Source organism: Cheilinus undulatus, linkage group 4 (assembly GCF_018320785.1).
Source record: "Cheilinus undulatus linkage group 4, ASM1832078v1, whole genome shotgun sequence".
NCBI classification, from domain to species: domain Eukaryota; kingdom Metazoa; phylum Chordata; class Actinopteri; order Labriformes; family Labridae; genus Cheilinus; species Cheilinus undulatus.
Window position 1 is genome coordinate 56,207,075 of NC_054868.1, and position 19,699 is coordinate 56,226,773.

Genomic DNA, 19,699 nt, shown 5'->3' on the forward strand with positions numbered 1-19,699 from the left:
GAGGAAATGCAGCTCTATATAAAGAGGAAGGTCTGTTTAGAGTAAGATTCAGCTCTACATCAGCGTTACCCAGTTCTATATGGAGCAGAGAACGTTCTGTAGAAACATTTCTGTAAGGAATAAAACCAGCTCTGAAAGGACTAAATACAACACTGTACTGAGAAAAAACAGCTCTATAAAGAATAAACTAAGGTCTGAATTACTCTAGTGGGTACAGTTGCTGTAGAGTTGTTTTTATTTTGTTCATTATGGAGCACATAATCATCATTTAGAGTTAAATAAAAACACTTTTTAGAGTAAAAACAACTCTGAAATCATTACTCAGCAAGCAGAGTGAATTTTACTCCAAACAGACTGGGACAAATGTTAGATTTTTCAGAGTAAAAGTTTAGTCAATCTGAGTAAAATTTACTCAGGTAAATTTACAGTGTAGCAGCTCGACGCACATCAGCAGGAGAGAAATGAAACTAGGAACTACAGTTACAAAGAAGTGAACACAGAGAGACGTTTTAGAGACACGTTTAAAAGTATTTTAATTTGCTGTGTAAATGTGCAATACCAGGACAAAAACCATTCTGCTGATATAATCTTTAGGCTCTATATCATCTATATCTACCTTCAACACAATCTTTAGACCCTCGCTGCTAACATCGGCAGATCTGCTGATTTTAACTAAAGACACGGCTTGATTCCTTCGTTGGAACAGCGATATCTGTTTAAGTCAACTCAGGATCTCAAGCAGAATCATTCAAACTAAATTCAGATCAAAAGCTGTCACACTTCTGAGAGTGAGAGTGTAAGCATTCTTCTAAACAGGATTGCTTTGTGTTTCTATGAACTAAACTGAATTAGCATCAGTTTAACGTAGTCTCAGATAAACCAGGCTGACTGAGTCTGTGGCTCTCTTTGAGGCTGTTCCAGCCCCGGTAACTCGGTTCCTGCTAAAGAAAGGACAAACACATACAGTCAGTACGTTTACATGCAGTCAGAGTGGAGTTGTTGTGTTAGACCAGCGGTTCTCAACCTTATTCCAACCAAGAGCCACATTGTTGTAAAAATAGTTTAGTGAGAGCCGCAATCCACAACCAGGGATGTGATGATCGATCTATCCATAGCTGAAATGAAACAGTGGAGTGGTGGATTATTGTGTGCTTAAATGATGCAGTAGGCTTCATAAAAATCTCTGTATGGTGTCACTGGAAATAAGCATTTATTTTATTTATGTAGGTTCCTCCTGGACTAAAGTCTTGTTCCAGTGTTAGAATGTGCCGAGTTTAAGCTATGAGATGCTTTTCAAAGAACTGATGAATTATGGGTGTCCTGTGGGGTTTTATATCTAATATTTGGACATTTACTGTAATTCTGTGACTCTTTTAACTTAAAGGGATGCTTTCTATTTTTCGGTCACTCGTTATCGATGCTTTTAGCTAAAGGGGGAGGGTCACTTTCAAACTGGACCCAAACGGTTCAGATTGGAGTTTTGCAAGATGGATTTACCAGTGAGAAACACAGAAACGGGCGGAGCTATCTGCTTTGCAAGGTTAGACACTCTGAGCATGCTCCAGGTTTACTCTGGCGTTGAAGCCTAAAGGCGACACCGTTTCAGCCAGATTTTGACCCAACTGCGTCGTTTGGTTGTAGTTTTTGGTGAGGACAAATCCTCTTGTACTGTAACATAAGCAGTGATGCTTCAGGAAGTCCTGATTCAGGAAAACTCACATGTCAGAAGGTTTTTTTTTACATCTTTTGACATCCTGCCCTGACCAGAAACACACGTATGTGATCCAGGCTAACTGGGTTGATTTTTTTTTACATGTTATCACATTCTAGCTCAGATCTGAAGGATATCCAGTCCACACTGTCCTGTTAACAGTCTACAGCTGTTTCTGCTTTGGTTGTTTTTCTCTTTACAGCTAAGACCACCAGTGTTCTGTTGTATCTATGACTGACTCTCCTTGACCTGCCTCTAAGACCACCTATGGACTAATGGACCTCCACAAAGACACCAGGAAACATCATGATGTCAGTGTCTGGCTGTTCTGGACCACACTCAGTGTTGTCAGTCAGGACTAGGGTTCTGTAGCAAAGTCTGACACAGGGACATAATAAACACAATAATCTATATAGTCTGATCTGGTTATAGGTCCAACAGCTTAAATGCTAAGCATAGAAAAAGTCACTCTGTCGTCTGCCCTCAGATGTGACCATGAGTTAGAAAGATGAACTACAGGAAAAGCATGTCAGAAATGTTCAGCTGTGAAGCTTTCGTCATGTTTGTTAGCATCATGATGTGATAAGAACATTTCAGATTCTTGCTGGCGACCGCCGCAGCTGTCTTAGAGAAGCCTTCGCAGCTCCAGTTTAAGAGTCTGATGATGTTTAACATAATTTAGCTGATCAAATCACAGACAGCTGGTCACAGAGACTTTGCATGCAGATAAATGTTAAAAAGGAAATGGAACTCTTGTTTTGAAAAGCTATAAATGCCAACAAATACTTGTATTACATTTGTCTAGTTTTTAATTTTCACAAGGAAATGTCAGCCCCTAGACACTCCTGTCCACACAATCAAGTAGGCGAGACGTGCAGCGCTTTACTAAATATATATTAAATATAAAAACTCATGCTGCAGGAGCTGAATTTGTCCATGCAAAATTAATCTTCTTCTGCAAGACTGAGCTGCGCAGAACCTTTAGGCATGTTTGGGCCAGAAACTGAGGCTGAAGTGATGTGGAGAGGAAGCCCACCTGAGGGCGCTGTGGGGCAGGAAGGAGGATTGACACAACTCCAGTGATGCTCTAGATGTCCTTGCAAATTACCAGGGGCATGGGAAAGTAATCTGTTGAAGAAATGACTTTGTTCACACCTTGCAGGTGGAGTAAGGGGTGGATGCCATGAGTAAGCATGGCCTACAGTACCGTTTGGGCAGGAAGCAGGGTTGCCACGAGCGCCCGGTCAAACTGTGAATGCCCCGTGGCCTGAAACCCCTCAGGGTGACAAGACTTGGACAAAAAGATGCCGTCAGGCTTGAACTTGGCTCTTATTTTGGGGGGATTTTTGGTTTTTTTTAAAGATGTATTTTTGCGTTTTTTTATGCTTTTATTTGATAGGAGGGGACATGTGATAGAGCTGGAAACTGGAGGGAGTGAGGAGAGACATGTGGCAAAGGGCCACAGGCCAGATTCAATCCTGGGCCGCCCGCATACATGGATAGCGCTGTAGACCGCTAGGCCATCTGCGAGCCCCGACCTCGGCTGTTTGAGCTTGAGCCCCCCTTCCAGTCCTGAGTTGTTGCATTTCAAGCCCTGCGCTGAATCAAGCACCCTACATGCCTTAAACTGTGCCCAGGGCTGGACTATGTGCAGAGGAATTTTGCTGCCACTCTATGAAATCGATAGCAAATGAATTAGTGATGAGCACAGCCTAATGCCAGGTGTTACCATGACAATAAAGTTGCAGTTCATATGAAGTACCAGTCAGATTTATTGTGCTATAACTTAAGAATAAATCTCTTTAAATTTAAGTTACTGAAACGATGCATTGTCTCCTTCAGTCTCAGTGGTGTGAAATGACAGGCTTTCAGACTGTTGAGTTTCAACTCATCGTGTGGCTAAACTCGTCAGCAGGAACGAGCCTCAGCAGTTATAGCTTAAAGGAGGCATGTTGCCACGTAGCCAGTCCAGCTAAAGATCCTGGTTTAGCTAACGGTGCATGTAAACGTACTGACTCACACTCACAGTCCTCTCACAACCAGCCGTTGGAGGAGAAGTCCCTCCTCAGCTGCTGCGTCTCAGCCTCCGTGAGCGGCTGAAGAGGCGATCGACAGGCGCCGCCATGGAAACCAAACCACTCCATGGCCTGCTTGAGGGCGGGGACTCCTAACTTCCTGGTTACCTGGAAACACAGAGCTCCAATCAGAGATCATATACCCTCATGAGACACGTTCCCTCCCGGTGATATGATATCTGTCCACGCTGCTGCATCCTGACCATGTGTGCCTTCGTTATCAGTGTGGAGCTGTTTCCACGCTGCAGTGCGGAGGTGTTCACTTGGTGGGTGGATGCCGTTAGGGGCAGTGACATTTAACACACCTGAGCAGACACATTTGTAGCCTGAAGCTAATCATTCAGCACCGTCTCCTCACACATCTCAGCCAGGCTGAGCAGCGGAGAAGAGGCAGCACACGGCTCTGACATTTAACCCCCGTGTGTTGCTAAGTGTCGGCTCTCTGCTCACTGGTTATCTCATTTTAATCTTACACATGGCAGAAATGAGCTAAGACACTGCTTTTATTTGACAGAATAAAGTCAGAACTGAGTAAGGCCTTTGGTTTTCTGCACCTTTTGCCTGGAACAATCTGGAGACTAATTTTAAGCTGCAAACTTGGTGACTGTTTTTAAATCCCTAGTGAAAATGTCCAAATGTTTGGTATGCCACAGTATGCATTGGTATGAAGAGGTAGGAGTGCATCAGGCTCAGAAATATAAACTTAAACTTTGGCTCCAGCGTTTATGAACCACTGAAAACAGCTGTAGGTCTTTGGACAAATATTCACTGATAGACCTTGTGATCTGTTGAGTTCTCTCGCTGCTGTCAGTGTCTGCAGTAGGGCTGGGCAATTAATCCCAAACTAGATTTGATTGCTATATTGCCTGCTACAATTTACAAGTTGCAGAAGTTGCAATATTTCTTTAACTTGAAATTTCTCAAAATACCACTCTGATAAATTCATTTGTTGCTGCAGCAGAGATTTGAATGCACATCATGCAAACATTTAATTGTCAACACAGCAGTACATTAAAATATGATAATTTCTCAGTAGTCCCTGCTGCTAGCAGAGCTGAACCTCCTCAACCCCAGCCGCCTCCTTTATAGCTGCCTCACCCTCATATTCTGATTCATGCTACTATGGATTCATTAATTCTGAAATAATTGAATTGTTTTCAGTACACATTGTCCTAAATCGCTCTATCTATATTTCTATGCCGCCCAGAAAAGTCAAACATGCTGCTGACTAACCCAGAGAGCATCTTTAGAGCAGATTCTTCTCTGCCAAGTAAAACTGCATGTCCATTGTAAAATAAAGGGTTAAATGTATGAGCGCGTTCCTGACTTACAGTGTAGAATGATTTATTACTTGAATTTGTCTAAGAATACACGAGATGAGGAACCTAATAACAATCGCATATTAAATTGCAATATATGGGAAAAAAAGGTTATTTTTGTAAATCATTCAGCTCTAGTCTGCAGATATTTTGTATTTGTCAGCTTTTCTCCTCTCTGATTTTTTTGACACCAGGAGACCAAAATTCTTCAGATTTAAAAGTCATTGGAGCCTCTGAAATCTCAAACTTTGTTCCTCGGTTCTCCCTCGCCATTCGTAGCCTCCATCATTTTCATGCTGTTAAATGAAGTGGCAAGTGGAGCGCAAAGGATTATGGGTATACAAGAGCAGAAGGTTCCCATTCCCTTCCACTAAAACTGTTTTCTCCTTAAAACTAGGGGTTGGAGAAAAATGGATACAGCATCGTATGGTGATATTTTATCACTTCACATCTGCCAAGTACCAGTTTCTTCACATTAACCCATTAAAGCCTGAAAACACAAATTATAGCCAGAAAATTCTATTTTTTTGGAACTTAAATGTTTATTTCACTTTCTAATGAAATCCAAAAAAAATCTAAATTTCCATAAAATGTAACAAATATATATTTTTTGTATCTCATTTGATACAGCAGGTGTTTTTGCTAACTGATAATCCAGTTGAGGGTATTTTATCATTGATCAGAAGTTATTTTTGGTATTTTATGACCATACTGATTAGATAGAGGTATTATAAAAGTATGTATCAAATATGATACAACAGGCTTTAAGGGGTTAACTGCTAATATGAACTGAAGTCTATGATAATATACTTTTACTTAGGTACATTTGAGGGTGGTATTGTTCTTGACTACATTTTAACAAACAGTGAAAAGAAATTAACACGAAAAGCCAAAACAAGGAAGCTCTAGCTTTCTGGCAAAAAGAAACTGAGCAGAAGTTTGACTTTTACAGCTCAGGACAGTCAGGAGAGAGGGAAGGAGTCCACGTTTCAGTAAAGACAGCTGTTTCATTTGACTCTAGGTTAAGTCTCTCCAAATAAACGTCTGCAGCCGGAGGATAATCTCCTCTGTAAGTGCTGGAAAGAAGCCTCAGTCAAAGGTACAGACTGATATTGACGACAGCGTTACATCTCTGCTGTTTGTTGTGAACTATCTGAGTTTTGGGGATTTCTGAACTGTATTCTGCTGCCATCCTGGTCATCCTTGACAAAGAGCTCCCTGATCTCAGTGGGACTAACCTGGATTAACTAACACTCACTATAATAAATAAAAGGTCTGAATCCTATAAGACTGTAGGGTGGTGTTGCAGTTCTTTAGAGAGTAACCACTATGAATCAATCAGCATCATATTCCTCTTTGTTTGGCACTCGGCCTCACTTGATCTCCTAACTTTGGAACTTTCCAGTACTACAAAATGTAAAGTAATGGCTTTTGTGTGGTTTAAAGCAGTGGTTCTCAACTGGTGGGTCAGGACCCAAAAGTGGGTCGTAGAGCAGTTTTCAGTGGGTCACGACTAGGTGTACAAAAAAATATATATATATGGTGGCAAAAGTCGGGAAATCCTTATTGGACATCGATACCTTTTGAACCTGTTTTACTGTGAGATTAGGTCAATCTAAATGTTTGATCAATATTTCTACTAATTTATTTCCTCTTCTTGCAATAAATGGCTACTTTTCCCGTCATAATGAAGTCATTTCACAAGCTTTCTGGAAAATTGGCACAAACTGACACACAGCAATGGGCCAAAGGGGCTATAACGTGTGTCAGTTTGACCCTTTCCAGTTTATCTCAGGTCTTTGTGTTTCCATCATGCTCCAAACTAAGCATGCACTGTTGAACTTTTTTGGGAAACTTGGGTGGCGGTCTGCTGTAAGACAGACTGGTGGGTCCAGTCCGGACCAGTGGAGAACGGCTGGTTCACAGGACTTGGGATGAAACATTTCGACAACCTTAATCCCAAGTCAGCAGCAAATACCATGAATAACGTACAGCAACAGAACGGCAGCCTTCAGGAGCAGTTTGTCCTTCAATACGTGGTCTGTGAGCTAAAGTCCAGCCAAACCAGCGTCTGTGAGCTAAAGTCCAGCCCAACCAGCGTCTGTGAGCTAAAGTCCAGCCAAACCAGCGTCTGTGAGCTAAAGTCCAGCCAAACCAGCAACTGTGAGCTAAAGTCCAGCCCAACCAGCGTCTGTGAGCTAAAGTCCAACCACAGCGTCTGTGAGCTAAAGTCCAGCCCAACCAGCGTCTGTGAGCTAAAGTCCAGCCAAACCAGCGTCTGTGAGCTAAAGTCCAGCCAAACCAGCGTCTGTGAGCTAAAGTCCAGCCAAACCAGCGTCTGAGAGCTAAAGTCCAGCCAAACCAGCGTCTGTGAGCTAAAGTCCAGCCAAACCAGCGTCTGTGAGCTAAAGTCCAGCCAAACCAGCGTCTGTGAGCTAAAGTCCAGCCAAACCAGCGTCTGAGAGCTAAAGTCCAGCCAAACCAGCGTCTGTGAGCTAAAGTCCAACCACAGCGTCTGTGAGCTAAAGTCCAACCACAGCGTCTGTGAGCTAAAGTCCAGCCCAACCACAGCGTCTGTGAGCTAAAGTCCAACCAAACCAGCGTCTGTGAGCTAAAGTCCAGCCAAACCAGCGTCTGTGAGCTAAAGTCCAGCCAAACCAGCGTCTGTGAGCTAAAGTCCAGCCAAACCAGCGTCTGTGAGCTAAAGTCCAGCCAAACCAGCGTCTGTGAGCTAAAGTCCAGCCAAACCAGCAACTGTGAGCTAAAGTCCAGCCAAACCAGCGTCTGTGAGCTAAAGTCCAGCCAAACCAGCGTCTGTGAGCTAAAGTCCAGCCAAACCAGCGTCTGTGAGCTAAAGTCCAGCCAAACCAGCGTCTGAGAGCTAAAGTCCAGCCCAACCACAGCGTCTGTGAGCTAAAGTCCAGCCAAACCAGCGTCTGTGAGCTAAAGTCCAGCCCAACCAGCGTCTGTGAGCTAAAGTCCAGCCCAACCACAGCGTCTGTGAGCTAAAGTCCAGCCAAACCAGCGTCTGTGAGCTAAAGTCCAGCCCAACCAGCGTCTGAGAGCTAAAGTCCAGCCAAACCAGCGTCTGAGAGCTAAAGTCCAGCCAAACCAGCGTCTGAGAGCTAAAGTCCAGCCAAACCAGCGTCTGAGAGCTAAAGTCCAGCCCAACCACAGCGTCTGTGAGCTAAAGTCCAGCCAAACCAGCGTCTGTGAGCTAAAGTCCAGCCCAACCAGCGTCTGTGAGCTAAAGTCCAACCAAACCAGCGTCTGTGAGCTAAAGTCCAGCCAAACCAGCGTCTGTGAGCTAAAGTCCAGCCCAACCAGCGTCTGTGAGCTAAAGTCCAGCCCAACCAGCGTCTGTGAGCTAAAGTCCAACCACAGCGTCTGTGAGCTAAAGTCCAGCCAAACCACAGCATCAATAAACATGTCTGTCTGCAGCTGTGTCATCGCTGCTGCCATGACCAGACACGTTCTGTTACAGTTATTCAATTTAAAGCAGATTTTTATGTCTGTAAATATATGAGGTAATGTAAGAACTTGTCAGAAACTATCTATATAATAGGTTTCATCAGTTTTTCATCAATATATCACATTTTTTCTGCAAATATTACAAATACAGTACCTTCTAATCCACTCAGATTGGTTTTTACTAAAACTATTGTTTAGTTTTATAAGGTTACTCTCTAAATGCATGAAATCTATACATGTGAGAGGAGAGCTGGTTGTGTCTGGGCTAACTCAGTGATCTAGACTTTTATCAAAGGCTGATATTTTTAGATTCTGTTGAGTTTAACGTCCTAAAGCGTCGCCTCTGAACAAGCATCTTTAGGATATTTAAGTATGGATTGGCAGGGGAATCCTGCAGGTCTACTAAACTACACTTTTAGCTCCAAACTCTCGTCTTTGCCCACGGGGGTTTAATGTATGCGCTGATATTATTTATCCAGTCTGTCACTATTTGTGTGAGTTTGTCTCGGAGGACTGAGAGTTGGGCGGTGGATAAAAGCGTCCGCCGCGCAGCAGATGGTACTCACGGCGGCGTTGGGCTCGATGAGGCGCTGCTGCAGGACTCTGGCTTCATCCCAACGACCGGACACACACAGACGCTCCAACTCACACAGCTCCCGGCCGAGGACGTTAGCCAGTGCACACACGCCGCCAACCGCACCTACACACAGAGAGCAAAGTGAAGAATTCAAAACTGATTTTCTCTCTTAGCTTTAGTTTTCTCTGTTAACGAGGTTTCATTTGACTTCATGTAGCTCCTCTTCCTTTCCTTGTTTTATGTTTTTGTTCAAATAAAAGGGAGGAATCTGCTTCATTTTCTGTCTGGAGCTGTGGCTCTACACCAGGATCCTCCCCCAGTCTCTCAGAGTAACTGGTCATTAAGGACCCAGATCTGGTGAACATTTGGTGAACATTTGATATTTGAATGTAAGGTGAACATCAGGAGGAAGTGAGTTGATTTTGTCTCAGATATCTGCAGTAGGGGTCGACTGATTATTGCCTGGCCAATTATTGGGGCAGATTTTTGTTATTTGGCATCAGCATAAAGTAATAAATAAAAAAATAATAAACAGTGAGCCACTTTGGCTTCACTTCAAGGTGTGTCTTCTCTTCTGGCGTCGCTTTACTCTCCATAAATGTTCTGCACACAACACAATCTGATTGGCTTGATGTCATGAATACTGACCAATCAACACCTACAGTCATAGACCAAAGTATGGCCCCCTGGAATTCTACCAGGAAATTCATCATTTCTCCCAGAAATTGTTGCAATTACAAATGTTTTAGGTATCCACGTGTTTATTTCCTTCATGTGCATTGGAACAACACAAAAATCAGAAGAAAAAAGACAAAATTGACATAATTTTACATAAAACTCAAAAAATGGGCCAGACAAAATTGTTGGCACCCTCAACTCAATATTTGGTTGCAAAAATAACTGAAACCAATCTCTTCCTATAACCATTAACAAGCTTCTTCCACCTCTCAGCTGGAATTTTGGACCACTCTTCTTCTCCAAACTGCTCCAGGTCTCTCAGATTTGAAGGGTGCTTCTTCAACAGCAGCTCTGAGATCTCTCCATAGGTGTTCAATGGGATTTAGATCTGGACTCATAGCTGGCCACTTCAGAACTCTCCAGCTTTGTCTCCAACCATTTCTTGGTGCTTTCTGAGGTCTGTTTGGGGTCATTGTCCTGCTGGAACACCCATGACCTCTGACCCAGACCCAGCTTTCTGACACTAGGCCCTACATTGTGGCCCGAAATTTTTTGATAGTCTAGATTTCATGATTCCTGTCACACAGTCAAGGCACCCAGTGCCAGAGGCAGCAAAACAACCCCAAACATCCTTGAAGCTCCTCCATGTGTGACTGTAGGTACTGTGTTCTTTTCTTTGTAGGCCTCATTCTGTTTTCTGTAAACAGTAGAATGACGTGCTTTTCCAAAAAGCTCTACCTTAGTCTCATCTGTCCACTAAATGTTCTCCCAGAAGGATTGAGGCTTACTCAGGTACATTTTTGCAAACTCCAGTCTGGCTTTTTTCTGTCTCTTTGTCAGCAGTGGGGTTCTCCTGGGTCTCCTGCCATAGCGCTTCATCTCATTCAGATGACCACGTATGGTCCCAGCTGACACTTTTGCACCCTGAGTCTGCAGGACAGCCTGAATCTGTGTGGAAGTTGACTGAGGATGTTTATCCACCATTCCAACTATCCTGCGTTGCATTCTTTTGTCAGTTTTTCTCTTCCGTCCACATCCAGGGAGATTAGCCACAGCTCCATGGTTATAAACTTCTTGATTATTTTAGACACAGTGGACAAAGGAATCTCAGGATCTCTGGAGATGGTCTTTAACCTTGAGATTGTTCAGATTTTTACTCTGTTTTGCTTCTTAAGTCCTCAGATGATTCTGGGCTCTTCTTTCTCTCCTCCATGCTTGGTGTGACACACACAGACACACAACACAAAGGTTGGGTCAACTTTTAGACGTTCTAACTGGCTTCAGGTGTCACATTAGGGCATACAAAACAATCTTACAAAATATTGAAAACAAGCTAAAATCCTAAAAAAAAAAAAAAAATGACCTCATGTTGGGTTAAACATGTTGGAGACTGACTCTGAAACTCTTGTCCATCATAATTGATCTATGTTTTTAGAACAGGTGTGGTTTTTGTGTTTTTCCATCTGTCCCAGTCATTAGAATGGATGGCTGATTATTCAGAACAGCATCTGCACTTTCCTTTGTGTTCACTTGCTCGCCCACTGGCTCTCTCTCTCACCTTGCACTCAACCTTACTTTAAACACTGATTTGCCCATGTAACATGTGGAAACTCAAAGCCACACAACAAAAACTGAACTGAAAGTTGCTCTCCATCTCTAGAGCTGTGCACAGCTCCATCTCTGTCAGGATGGATCCAGCTTCCTTTTCCAAGGCGTGAATGAGCCAGAATCATATTTACCGCTTTCTCCTATTCACAGGGCAGAACTATTTGCCATGTTCTTTAAATTCCTGCAGTGAATACAAATCAGACGGATCAGACTCTGTGTGTAAGGTTTGAGTGCACAACATTTTTATCTGATTATGGACCAGAGAAATGCATCTTAACTGCTGAGGGTTTATCAACCAATCAAATAAAATCAAAGTTTAACGTTGACAGGAACGTGTGACTCTTTCCTCCCAGTTTGGCCGAGGGTTGGCTCAGCTTTTCTTAAGAAGGGAGGCTCCAAGAGAAAAAGACTGGGAACCACTGCTTTAGTAACCTGACACACCTGATGGTAAACCTCCCATAGACAGTGTTTGGGAAAGGGCGGAGCCTTTGAAAAAAACTTGGAGGATTATTGGATGAATGTTCTGTCTGTCACATCTTCACGGGCCAATCAGAGCAACAAAACCGTGACGTAGCCGCTACAGAGGAGTAAACTCCACAGAGAACTGCATAACGGTAACCATGGCGACTGCAGACATGTCAGTATTCGACTTTAGTGGTTTTTGAAAAGAAAACAACTCACTGCTGTTCTTTGTTCTTCTTTTAACAAAGAAATGTCGTCAAGTTCTGATAAAACTGGCGGTTTAGCAGCATCCACGCTGATCTCTTCCTCCATAACTGCACGTTTACGCCACGACTCTGCCGCGCCTGAAAGTACCGCCCCTCGTTGCTGATTGGTCCTGTCATTTTCTAACTGGGCCCAAACAGTTCAGACGGGAGCTCTGAGAGATGGATTCACCAGTGAGAAACATGGAAATGGGAGAATCTCGGTGAGGGTTGGAATGACCATGGACAGATTTCCCATCAAAACTAGCAGGGCTGGATGGACATGGAAACACACAAGCAGGATCAGGGTTAACTGTGACGAACTGTACTGAACCAGACTGCTTTGTGGAAACTATAACGAACGTTGTCTGACCCCGCCCCTCCAGACTCTAGAGGAAAGCTTTAATTCCATGTCTGCCTCTGTTTTTGGTGAGCTTTTTAAACTTTTTTGCCTAAATGCATCACTAGCTTGGTACAGAAAGTGGCTTATGACTGTTTTCCTGTAAAGATTTGAACGGTCGGCACAGTCATAAGCAGCACAAAACTTCTGGCATGAATTTCTATGCAGAAATCAATTCCTGCACACAATCTAGAGATCTTCATGTTGGCGTGTCATCGACAGCAAACCTACTGAGTCTTGCTGCTCACATTGTTTATCCATCCATCCATGTTCTATACTGCTTATACCATTGGGGGAAGCGGGGGTCCTCTCCCAGCTGTCATTGGGCGAGAGGCAGGGTACACCCTGGACTGGTCACCAGTCAATCACAGGGCTGACATAGAGATTCACGGGCTCACAATCACACCTACGACCAATTTAGAGTCACCAATTACCAGGGGTGCACGATAACTATCGGGCCGGTAACAAGAAATGATTACGTCATTCCAATAAGTCCGATATCATGACGACGAGCCCCGATAACATAGCCTATATATTTGTGTCAGTATGGCAGTGCTGGCATTTGTTTTTTTCTCACAAGACTACACATTCTGAAACAGCAGGTGGCACCGCAGTACACGACCTGCTGTTAAGCACCAGAGAAGAAGAGGAAGCAGCCCCTGTGCTAAAATGCTAACAACACGGTGGCGTTATTCAGTATTTACGGGGAGGATAACACCACCGTGTGTGTAGAATTTGCCCTGAAAGGTCGCAGAGTAGAAAGAAGTCCTCGACGGATCTTATGAGTCACTTAAGAGTCATCATCCTAACGACGTTAAAACGAAGCGGCAGCAGCCACTAGCCTCAGCCGCGGTCATTAGGACAGAGTCAACAGCTAATACCAGGCAGAGCGATGATCGTAAGCAGGCATTGGAAACTGCAGAAAGGTTGCCAGAGCCAAAAGGAGCAACGTTATAATGACAACATCAGTCTGACAGTGTCCTGATCCATGGCTACTTTCATAGACGTAGACCTGCCTGCTCTGGTTGGTTTCATTCAGTCTGATCCACGTTAGGAACAGAAGTTAGCCACAGACCACGGTGGACTTTACATTCTTAACCTACCTCTGATATGACTGATGTCAGTGCATGTTTTTAATCTTGATGTAAAACATCAGCTCGCTTTAATTCTGGCTTAAGCAGTAAAAAAAAAAAAAAAAACCCAGATCCCAAAAATCTCCATTTGTTAAGCATAGCAGCCTGTTATCATTTGGTTTAATGGGGGAAAACCGTCTGTCAGCTGTGTGTCTGCTGTACTTGGTACACAAATGTGTAACTAAAAAAGTGAACTATAATAACAGTTATGAAGTCAGAATAGTTCTTAGTTTTTAGAAAAACACCGGTGATATTAGTTAAAATTAGTTAATATCTTTGCTCACTACATATTAACCCCTTCTTACCCCCAGACGTGCATAAACACATCAAATAAACGTCTTTTGTCAAATCAACAATTGAAAAAAATAAATCACTACCAATCACAGAGCATGTCTTTGGTGGTGGGAGGAAGCCGGAGCAGCCGGAGAGAACACACAGATGCACAGGGAGAACGTGTAAACTGACCAGGAAGCGAACCAGCTAACCCTGACACCGCCGTGCAGCCCCTGTCATTGTTTAAAGCCCACCAAACAGACCCGAGACCATTGGGAAATGTCCCTACCAACAACCCCAATTCCAAAATAAGTTGGGACTGTAAAGGGTAAACACAAAGAGAGTGCACTGGTATGAAAATCCATGTGCTCAGGAACTCTCCCACAAATGACCGTCTGTCAACACAGCTTGCCATCCACCACTGCAAATTAAAGCTGTCATGTAAAACTGTTCTGTTGTTAAAGAAGAGGGGATGCTACATAATGGTAGATATGGACCTGTCCCTACTTTTTTGGGATGTGTTTCTGAGATGAAATTCAAACGGTGCTACTATCTGTCCTGGAACGGTAAAATGTCTCAGTTTAACATCTGACATGGTGTTCCTGCTCTGTTGTGAATAAATCGTGGCGGCTGTATGAGACTTGCAAAGCACTGCATTCAGATTTTATTCACAAACACAGTGCCCCAACATTTTTGGAATTAGGGCTGTACAAGCTACACCTGGCATCAGCTGAAAAATCCCCACTATCTCTTAGTCTGACCATAACTCAGATTTTTTGACCTTCTTTTCCAGTTTTCTTGTTTTTTCTCTGATTTATCTCAACAATTAACTAAAGATCAGTCTGAGTTCTTGGAGCTCTGCTCTCATGTTCACATCAATGTAAAGAGGCGGCCTGCAGAGTCACATTAGAGACGTTCAGTGTGTGCAATCACTCAGCTCTGCACTTACTGTGTTTAGAATATTATTTCCAATCATGCACAGCGCGCTAACACATTAGCATGCAGCACAGCAGAGTAGAAGATCACTCAAGTTGCCCGAGAGGTCGCAGCATTTCATCAGCCTGCAGAGCAGCATAATCCTTCAGTCTTCAACAGATCCAGGCTTCAAAACACTGACGATAAAACACAACAGCAGCCTCGTATGTGTGTTTCCTCCTGATTGTTAGCTGGACATACACTCCTCTTATAGGAATCCATCCATCACTGCTTAGGTTTTACATTTTAGCTGTCAGAACGCAGACATAAATGATTAACTGTCATGGTTTTTGAGATACAAGCCCAGCCCTCCATCTTGCTCTTCTTCTCTGCTGACAGATCAGCAGGCGGCAGGGATCTCATGATGTCTCTTTTTATTTACAGAGCTAGATACACATATATTTTTCACCGGCAACAAGATATCATGGCCTCTCAGCGTGACACCTCATTGTCTGCCGGTGGAGGAGAGGAGCAGAGCAGCAGCCTCCGTCCGTGGCCTTGGAGTTGTTGTTGTTGCGAATAGACGAGCCGGCGGCGGCGGCGGATGATAGGAAGACATTTTCTGTCTGATTTATGCTTCTGTGGCCGCCGTCGCTCACATCACACAGCTGACAGCGGCTTACCTAACGCTGCTGATTGACAGCCGAGCGGCCCCGCCTCCTCGCTGCACAGACTGACAGCTCAGGAACAGAGACATCAATGATTCAAAACGTCCAGGAACATGCAGGAGCAGCGAGGCGGAGATTTAGCTCCAGCTGCAGACTAATGCACTTCTCCAAACCCTGACAACACAAATCCATATACATGTTAGAGCAGTGTTACTCATCCCTGCTCAACCAAAGAGCCAGACTGTTGAAAGTACCTATTAGCCACAATCTAAGTGGTGAAAAGTGGCAAAAACGGTTTGAAGTAGCAATAAAAATAAGTTAAAGGTAGCAAAAATGGTCAAAATGCAGCAAAAATGGGTGAAAATGGGGAGGAAATGTGGAAGGAGTCTGAAAGTAGCAAAAATGGGTGAGAAGTGACAAAAAAATGAGTTACAGGTGGCAAAAATGGTCAAAAAGTGGCAAAAAAAAACGTTAAAAAAATAGTGAAAAGTGACTAAAATGGGCAAAAAGCAGTCAAGATTGGCAAAAATGGGCAAAAAGTAGGAAACAAGTGGTATGGGCAAAATGTGACAACAAATTATGAAAACGGGCAAAAATGGGCAAAAAAGTGGCAAAAAGAAGAGACAAAAATTTGGGGAAAAAGAAAACATGTGATATTTAATGAGAAAGGGTAGCATCATTGGACAAAAAGTGGCAAAAAAAAACAGTTAAAAAAAGGAAAAATTGGTTAAAAGTGGCAAAAACGGGGGAAAAGTGTCAAAAAGAAGTTGCCATAATGGGCAGAAAATAGGACAAAAAGGGTATTTAATGGCAAAAGGTAGCTTAAATGGGCAAAATGTGGCAAAAATGGTGTAAAAGGGCAAAAATGGGATAAAAGTGGGAAAAACACAGAAAAGGTGGCAAAAAGAATTTGCAAAATGGCAAAATAAACAATAGGAAAAGGGGGTGTTTAATGGCGAAAAATCACTTAAATGGGTGGAAAGTGGCAAAATGACCAAAAGCTTCCCCTTTTTAAGGTTTTCTGGGGGATAATATTTAAAATGAAGCGATGAAAGAGCCACAGATATTAACTAAAGAGCCAGATGTTGAGCATCACTGTGTTAGACAGTCAACGCTCTAAAGGCTCTGGAAGTTTGGCTTCAACCCGTCAATGCATGCATGATTTCAAAGATCAGAATCAGCTCCAGCATTCACAATAATCAGAGTGAAAATAAATCTTCATGCATATCAAACACCAATCCCCAAAAAAGTTGGGACATTCTCATAAAATGTGAATAAAATCAGGATACAGACATTTGGAAATTCCTTTCGATCTATGTTCAACTGAAAACAGAAGATAGTGAACATTTCAGCGCATACTTGTTTTTGGGAAACTTAAAACGTTCTAAACTTGATGGTTGAAAAGTGGAACTCTTCGCCATCCCTTCTCTACATTCATCTTAAACTGCTCAACAGCGTGGGGTTCCTCCTGTCCTATTCTGTACCTCATACTGCTCTGTGTAAAGTTGACTGGGCCCCTGAAAAACCCAGAGAATATCCATACATGTGTCAGATTCAGCAGCACTGGTGCTAGCATCGTCGCTAAGAGTTCCCTCATTCTAGAGCTGAAAAGTCTCGGTAGCTATTACTGGGGTCTGATGTTCAAATTATTTATTCCTGCCAATTTTTAACTCCTTTCTTAGAATAGTTTCCTCCTATTTTGCCACATTTGTGGCCATATTTAACCCATTTTGCTAATTTTTGCTGCTTTAACCCTTTCCCTTTTGTTTCTGCTAATTTAAACCAATTTTTGCCACTTTTTTAACTGCTTTTCCCCGTTATGACCACCTGTTTTTGCCACTCTTAACCCCTTTTCTCCAATTCAACCTCTTTCCACCATTTGTTCCACCCTTTCTTTCAACTTCTTTCCCTTTCTTGACACATATTTGCTGCTATATCCAGGGATGTACCGAATTCAGTACTTTTATAGGCACCGACTGATTCACGTAAAATCAAACAGTACCGTGTTTCAGTACCTAAACGCATCCTTGTGAATGCAAGAGAGTGGAGGAGTAGTTAATTTTCCATGCCAGACACAAACGCAGCGTTGCACGCACGTGAATAATGACGTCAGCAGCAGTGAACTGAAGCCCCGCCCACACGAAGACGAATTCAGGAGTATACGCAAAAGTTTTTTGTCAGATCGGCGTTTCATCCACACGGAAACGGCGTATTGGGTGACTGTAAACGATACTTTTTGAAAACGGGAAGAGTGCCCAGAGCGCATAAATCCGTAAACGACTACCGTGTCGTCTCCGTGTGGACGGCTACCCGCATCTTTCTTGAAATGATTACGTCACACACAGCGTAGCTCCCTTAAGGTGCCTGCGAGCGTCCGACCAAAACAACAATGGCGGACTACAGGGTTGTGTTGCTGCTGCAGAAGCTACTGAGCTTGTTCTGGCTTTATCAGCTAAATCTGATGTTCCTTTACCGCCACAGAGAAACGCACACACCAGATGTTCTTAAACCCAACGCGGAGAACAACCAGAGGGACAACTAGAAGAAATCTTGAGTCAGTTTTCTGTGATCTTCTTCTCCTTTGGTGCATTTCCATGGCAGCGTTACAGCCCCACCTACGGGCTTGGCATACACACTACAGCGTTTCCAGTCGTTTTCAGTGGTTCCTGAAACGACTCCATCTTTACGGAAAGCTTTTTCAAAACAAAACGGCAATATATCGTTTTCGTCTCCGTGTGGACGGGGCCTGAATCAACAAAACAAACATGGCTGACAGGAAGCGGTAAAGGAAGCGCTCCACTTTTCAACATACGATGCAGGTTACGCTGCAATATTGGTGACATGAAGTTCAATGTTTATCACAGAAATACTTCTGATCTGAGGAAGCAGAGTGAGTAATGATGATTCAGATCTGCTCCCACTGTTTCCTGCTTGTTCGCCCCCCTCCCTCCCTCCCTCTCTCTCTCTCTCTCATACTGAATCCTCACTTTAAACACGGTGATTTGCCCGTTGATCATGTGGATATCAACCATGTAAATACAGTCGATAAAGGCATACGTTTGTTTGCTCAGCCACCTAACAGAGCCTGGATTAAGGCTCGATACAGACTGCCTAGTGTGAGTGTGTCCTAAAGTCTGTTCTCCTGCTGGTTCTGTATGAATCTGTCTGTCAGGACGGATCCAGACTGATTCTGAAGGAGTGACAGAGCCACAGCCTCGTCCTCTCCACTTATTTTCCTCGCAGAATGAAACAGTTTACAACATTCAATACATTTTTTGCAGTAAATACAAACAGAATGTAACAAGCCCCGCGTGCACGTTTCAGGTGTGTGACGTTTTATCGTAGTAATTATTGGCGGTCAGGTTTGCAGGTTACTTCAGCACGCCGCTTTAGCGTGCTAGCCTCTGCTGAAGGCTTGACAGGCTTCCAGTAGTTTGAGCTGCTAACACGGCGTTGGAAAGGGTCAGTTATTTGTTTGATTACAGACTGCACCAACATGAACACCAATCTTTTCTTGGTGATGTCGGTCACGTGTGTGTGCTGTCACATAAAGGTGGTGTAAACATGGTGGTGTGTTTCTGTCAGCCTGAGGTCAGCAGGTTTTCACATCCAGCTGGGACACATTTGATCTTTCAGCTAAAGTTGCAGTAAAAATAAAAAGCTCAGCAGTCTCTAGAGCAGCGTTATGAAGTGATGTGTTCTTGTTATGTTGGCCACGTAGGGTGTTCAACAAGCCTGGATTAGATAACACGCTCACGGATCAGCATCAGTGTGATGCTAAGGAACCTAATGAGTCATGTTCTGCAAGTGTGACACACACACACACACACCCCCACACACACACACACCCCCACAGCTCTCTGATCTCTGCTCCCTGACATGTTCTCATCTCCATATCTGAAATATGGGATTAATTGGCTGTGTGTTTGGGTGTGTGTGTTTTAAACACACAGTTTTTTCAGAGCATGAAAGCTCCAGCTGATTGAAATGATAATGTGTCCTTGCTGTGAGAGTGGGATCAAGTTTTGACGTCCGAATTCTCATTTCCAACAGCTCGCTGCTCTGATGCCGAAAGGGGCGGGGCATCTACCTGTCAGTCAAAATGTGGAGAGCTGCAGGAAAGTAAGACCTGCTCACTCATGTCTACTTTCCCTGCTTGAGTTTCTT

At 43.5% G+C, this 19,699-nt stretch overlaps 1 protein-coding gene across 12 annotated transcripts in view; it reads right to left on the minus strand.

Annotated features, from left to right (window-relative positions):
• Positions 1-520: 520 nt before the first annotated feature.
• The window catches only part of hoga1 (4-hydroxy-2-oxoglutarate aldolase 1), a 66,126-nt gene continuing 46,947 nt past the window's right edge, over positions 521-19,699 (minus strand). The window contains exons 6-9 of one of the 12 annotated variants that reach the window (XR_005991812.1): positions 9,143-9,276; positions 3,738-3,894; positions 1,025-1,115; positions 521-938 (exon numbers count right to left, since the gene is read on the minus strand). Coding sequence is in view for 6 of the 12 variants with exons in the window: in XM_041785620.1 (XP_041641554.1) it covers positions 3,745-3,894; positions 9,143-9,276 (284 nt within the window). In the remaining 6 variants the exon portion in view is untranslated. Of the gene's footprint in view, positions 3,895-9,142; positions 9,277-19,699 lie in introns of all 12 variants that reach the window. The other 11 variants (XR_005991810.1, XR_005991813.1, XR_005991811.1 and 8 more) reach the window with 11 other exon arrangements.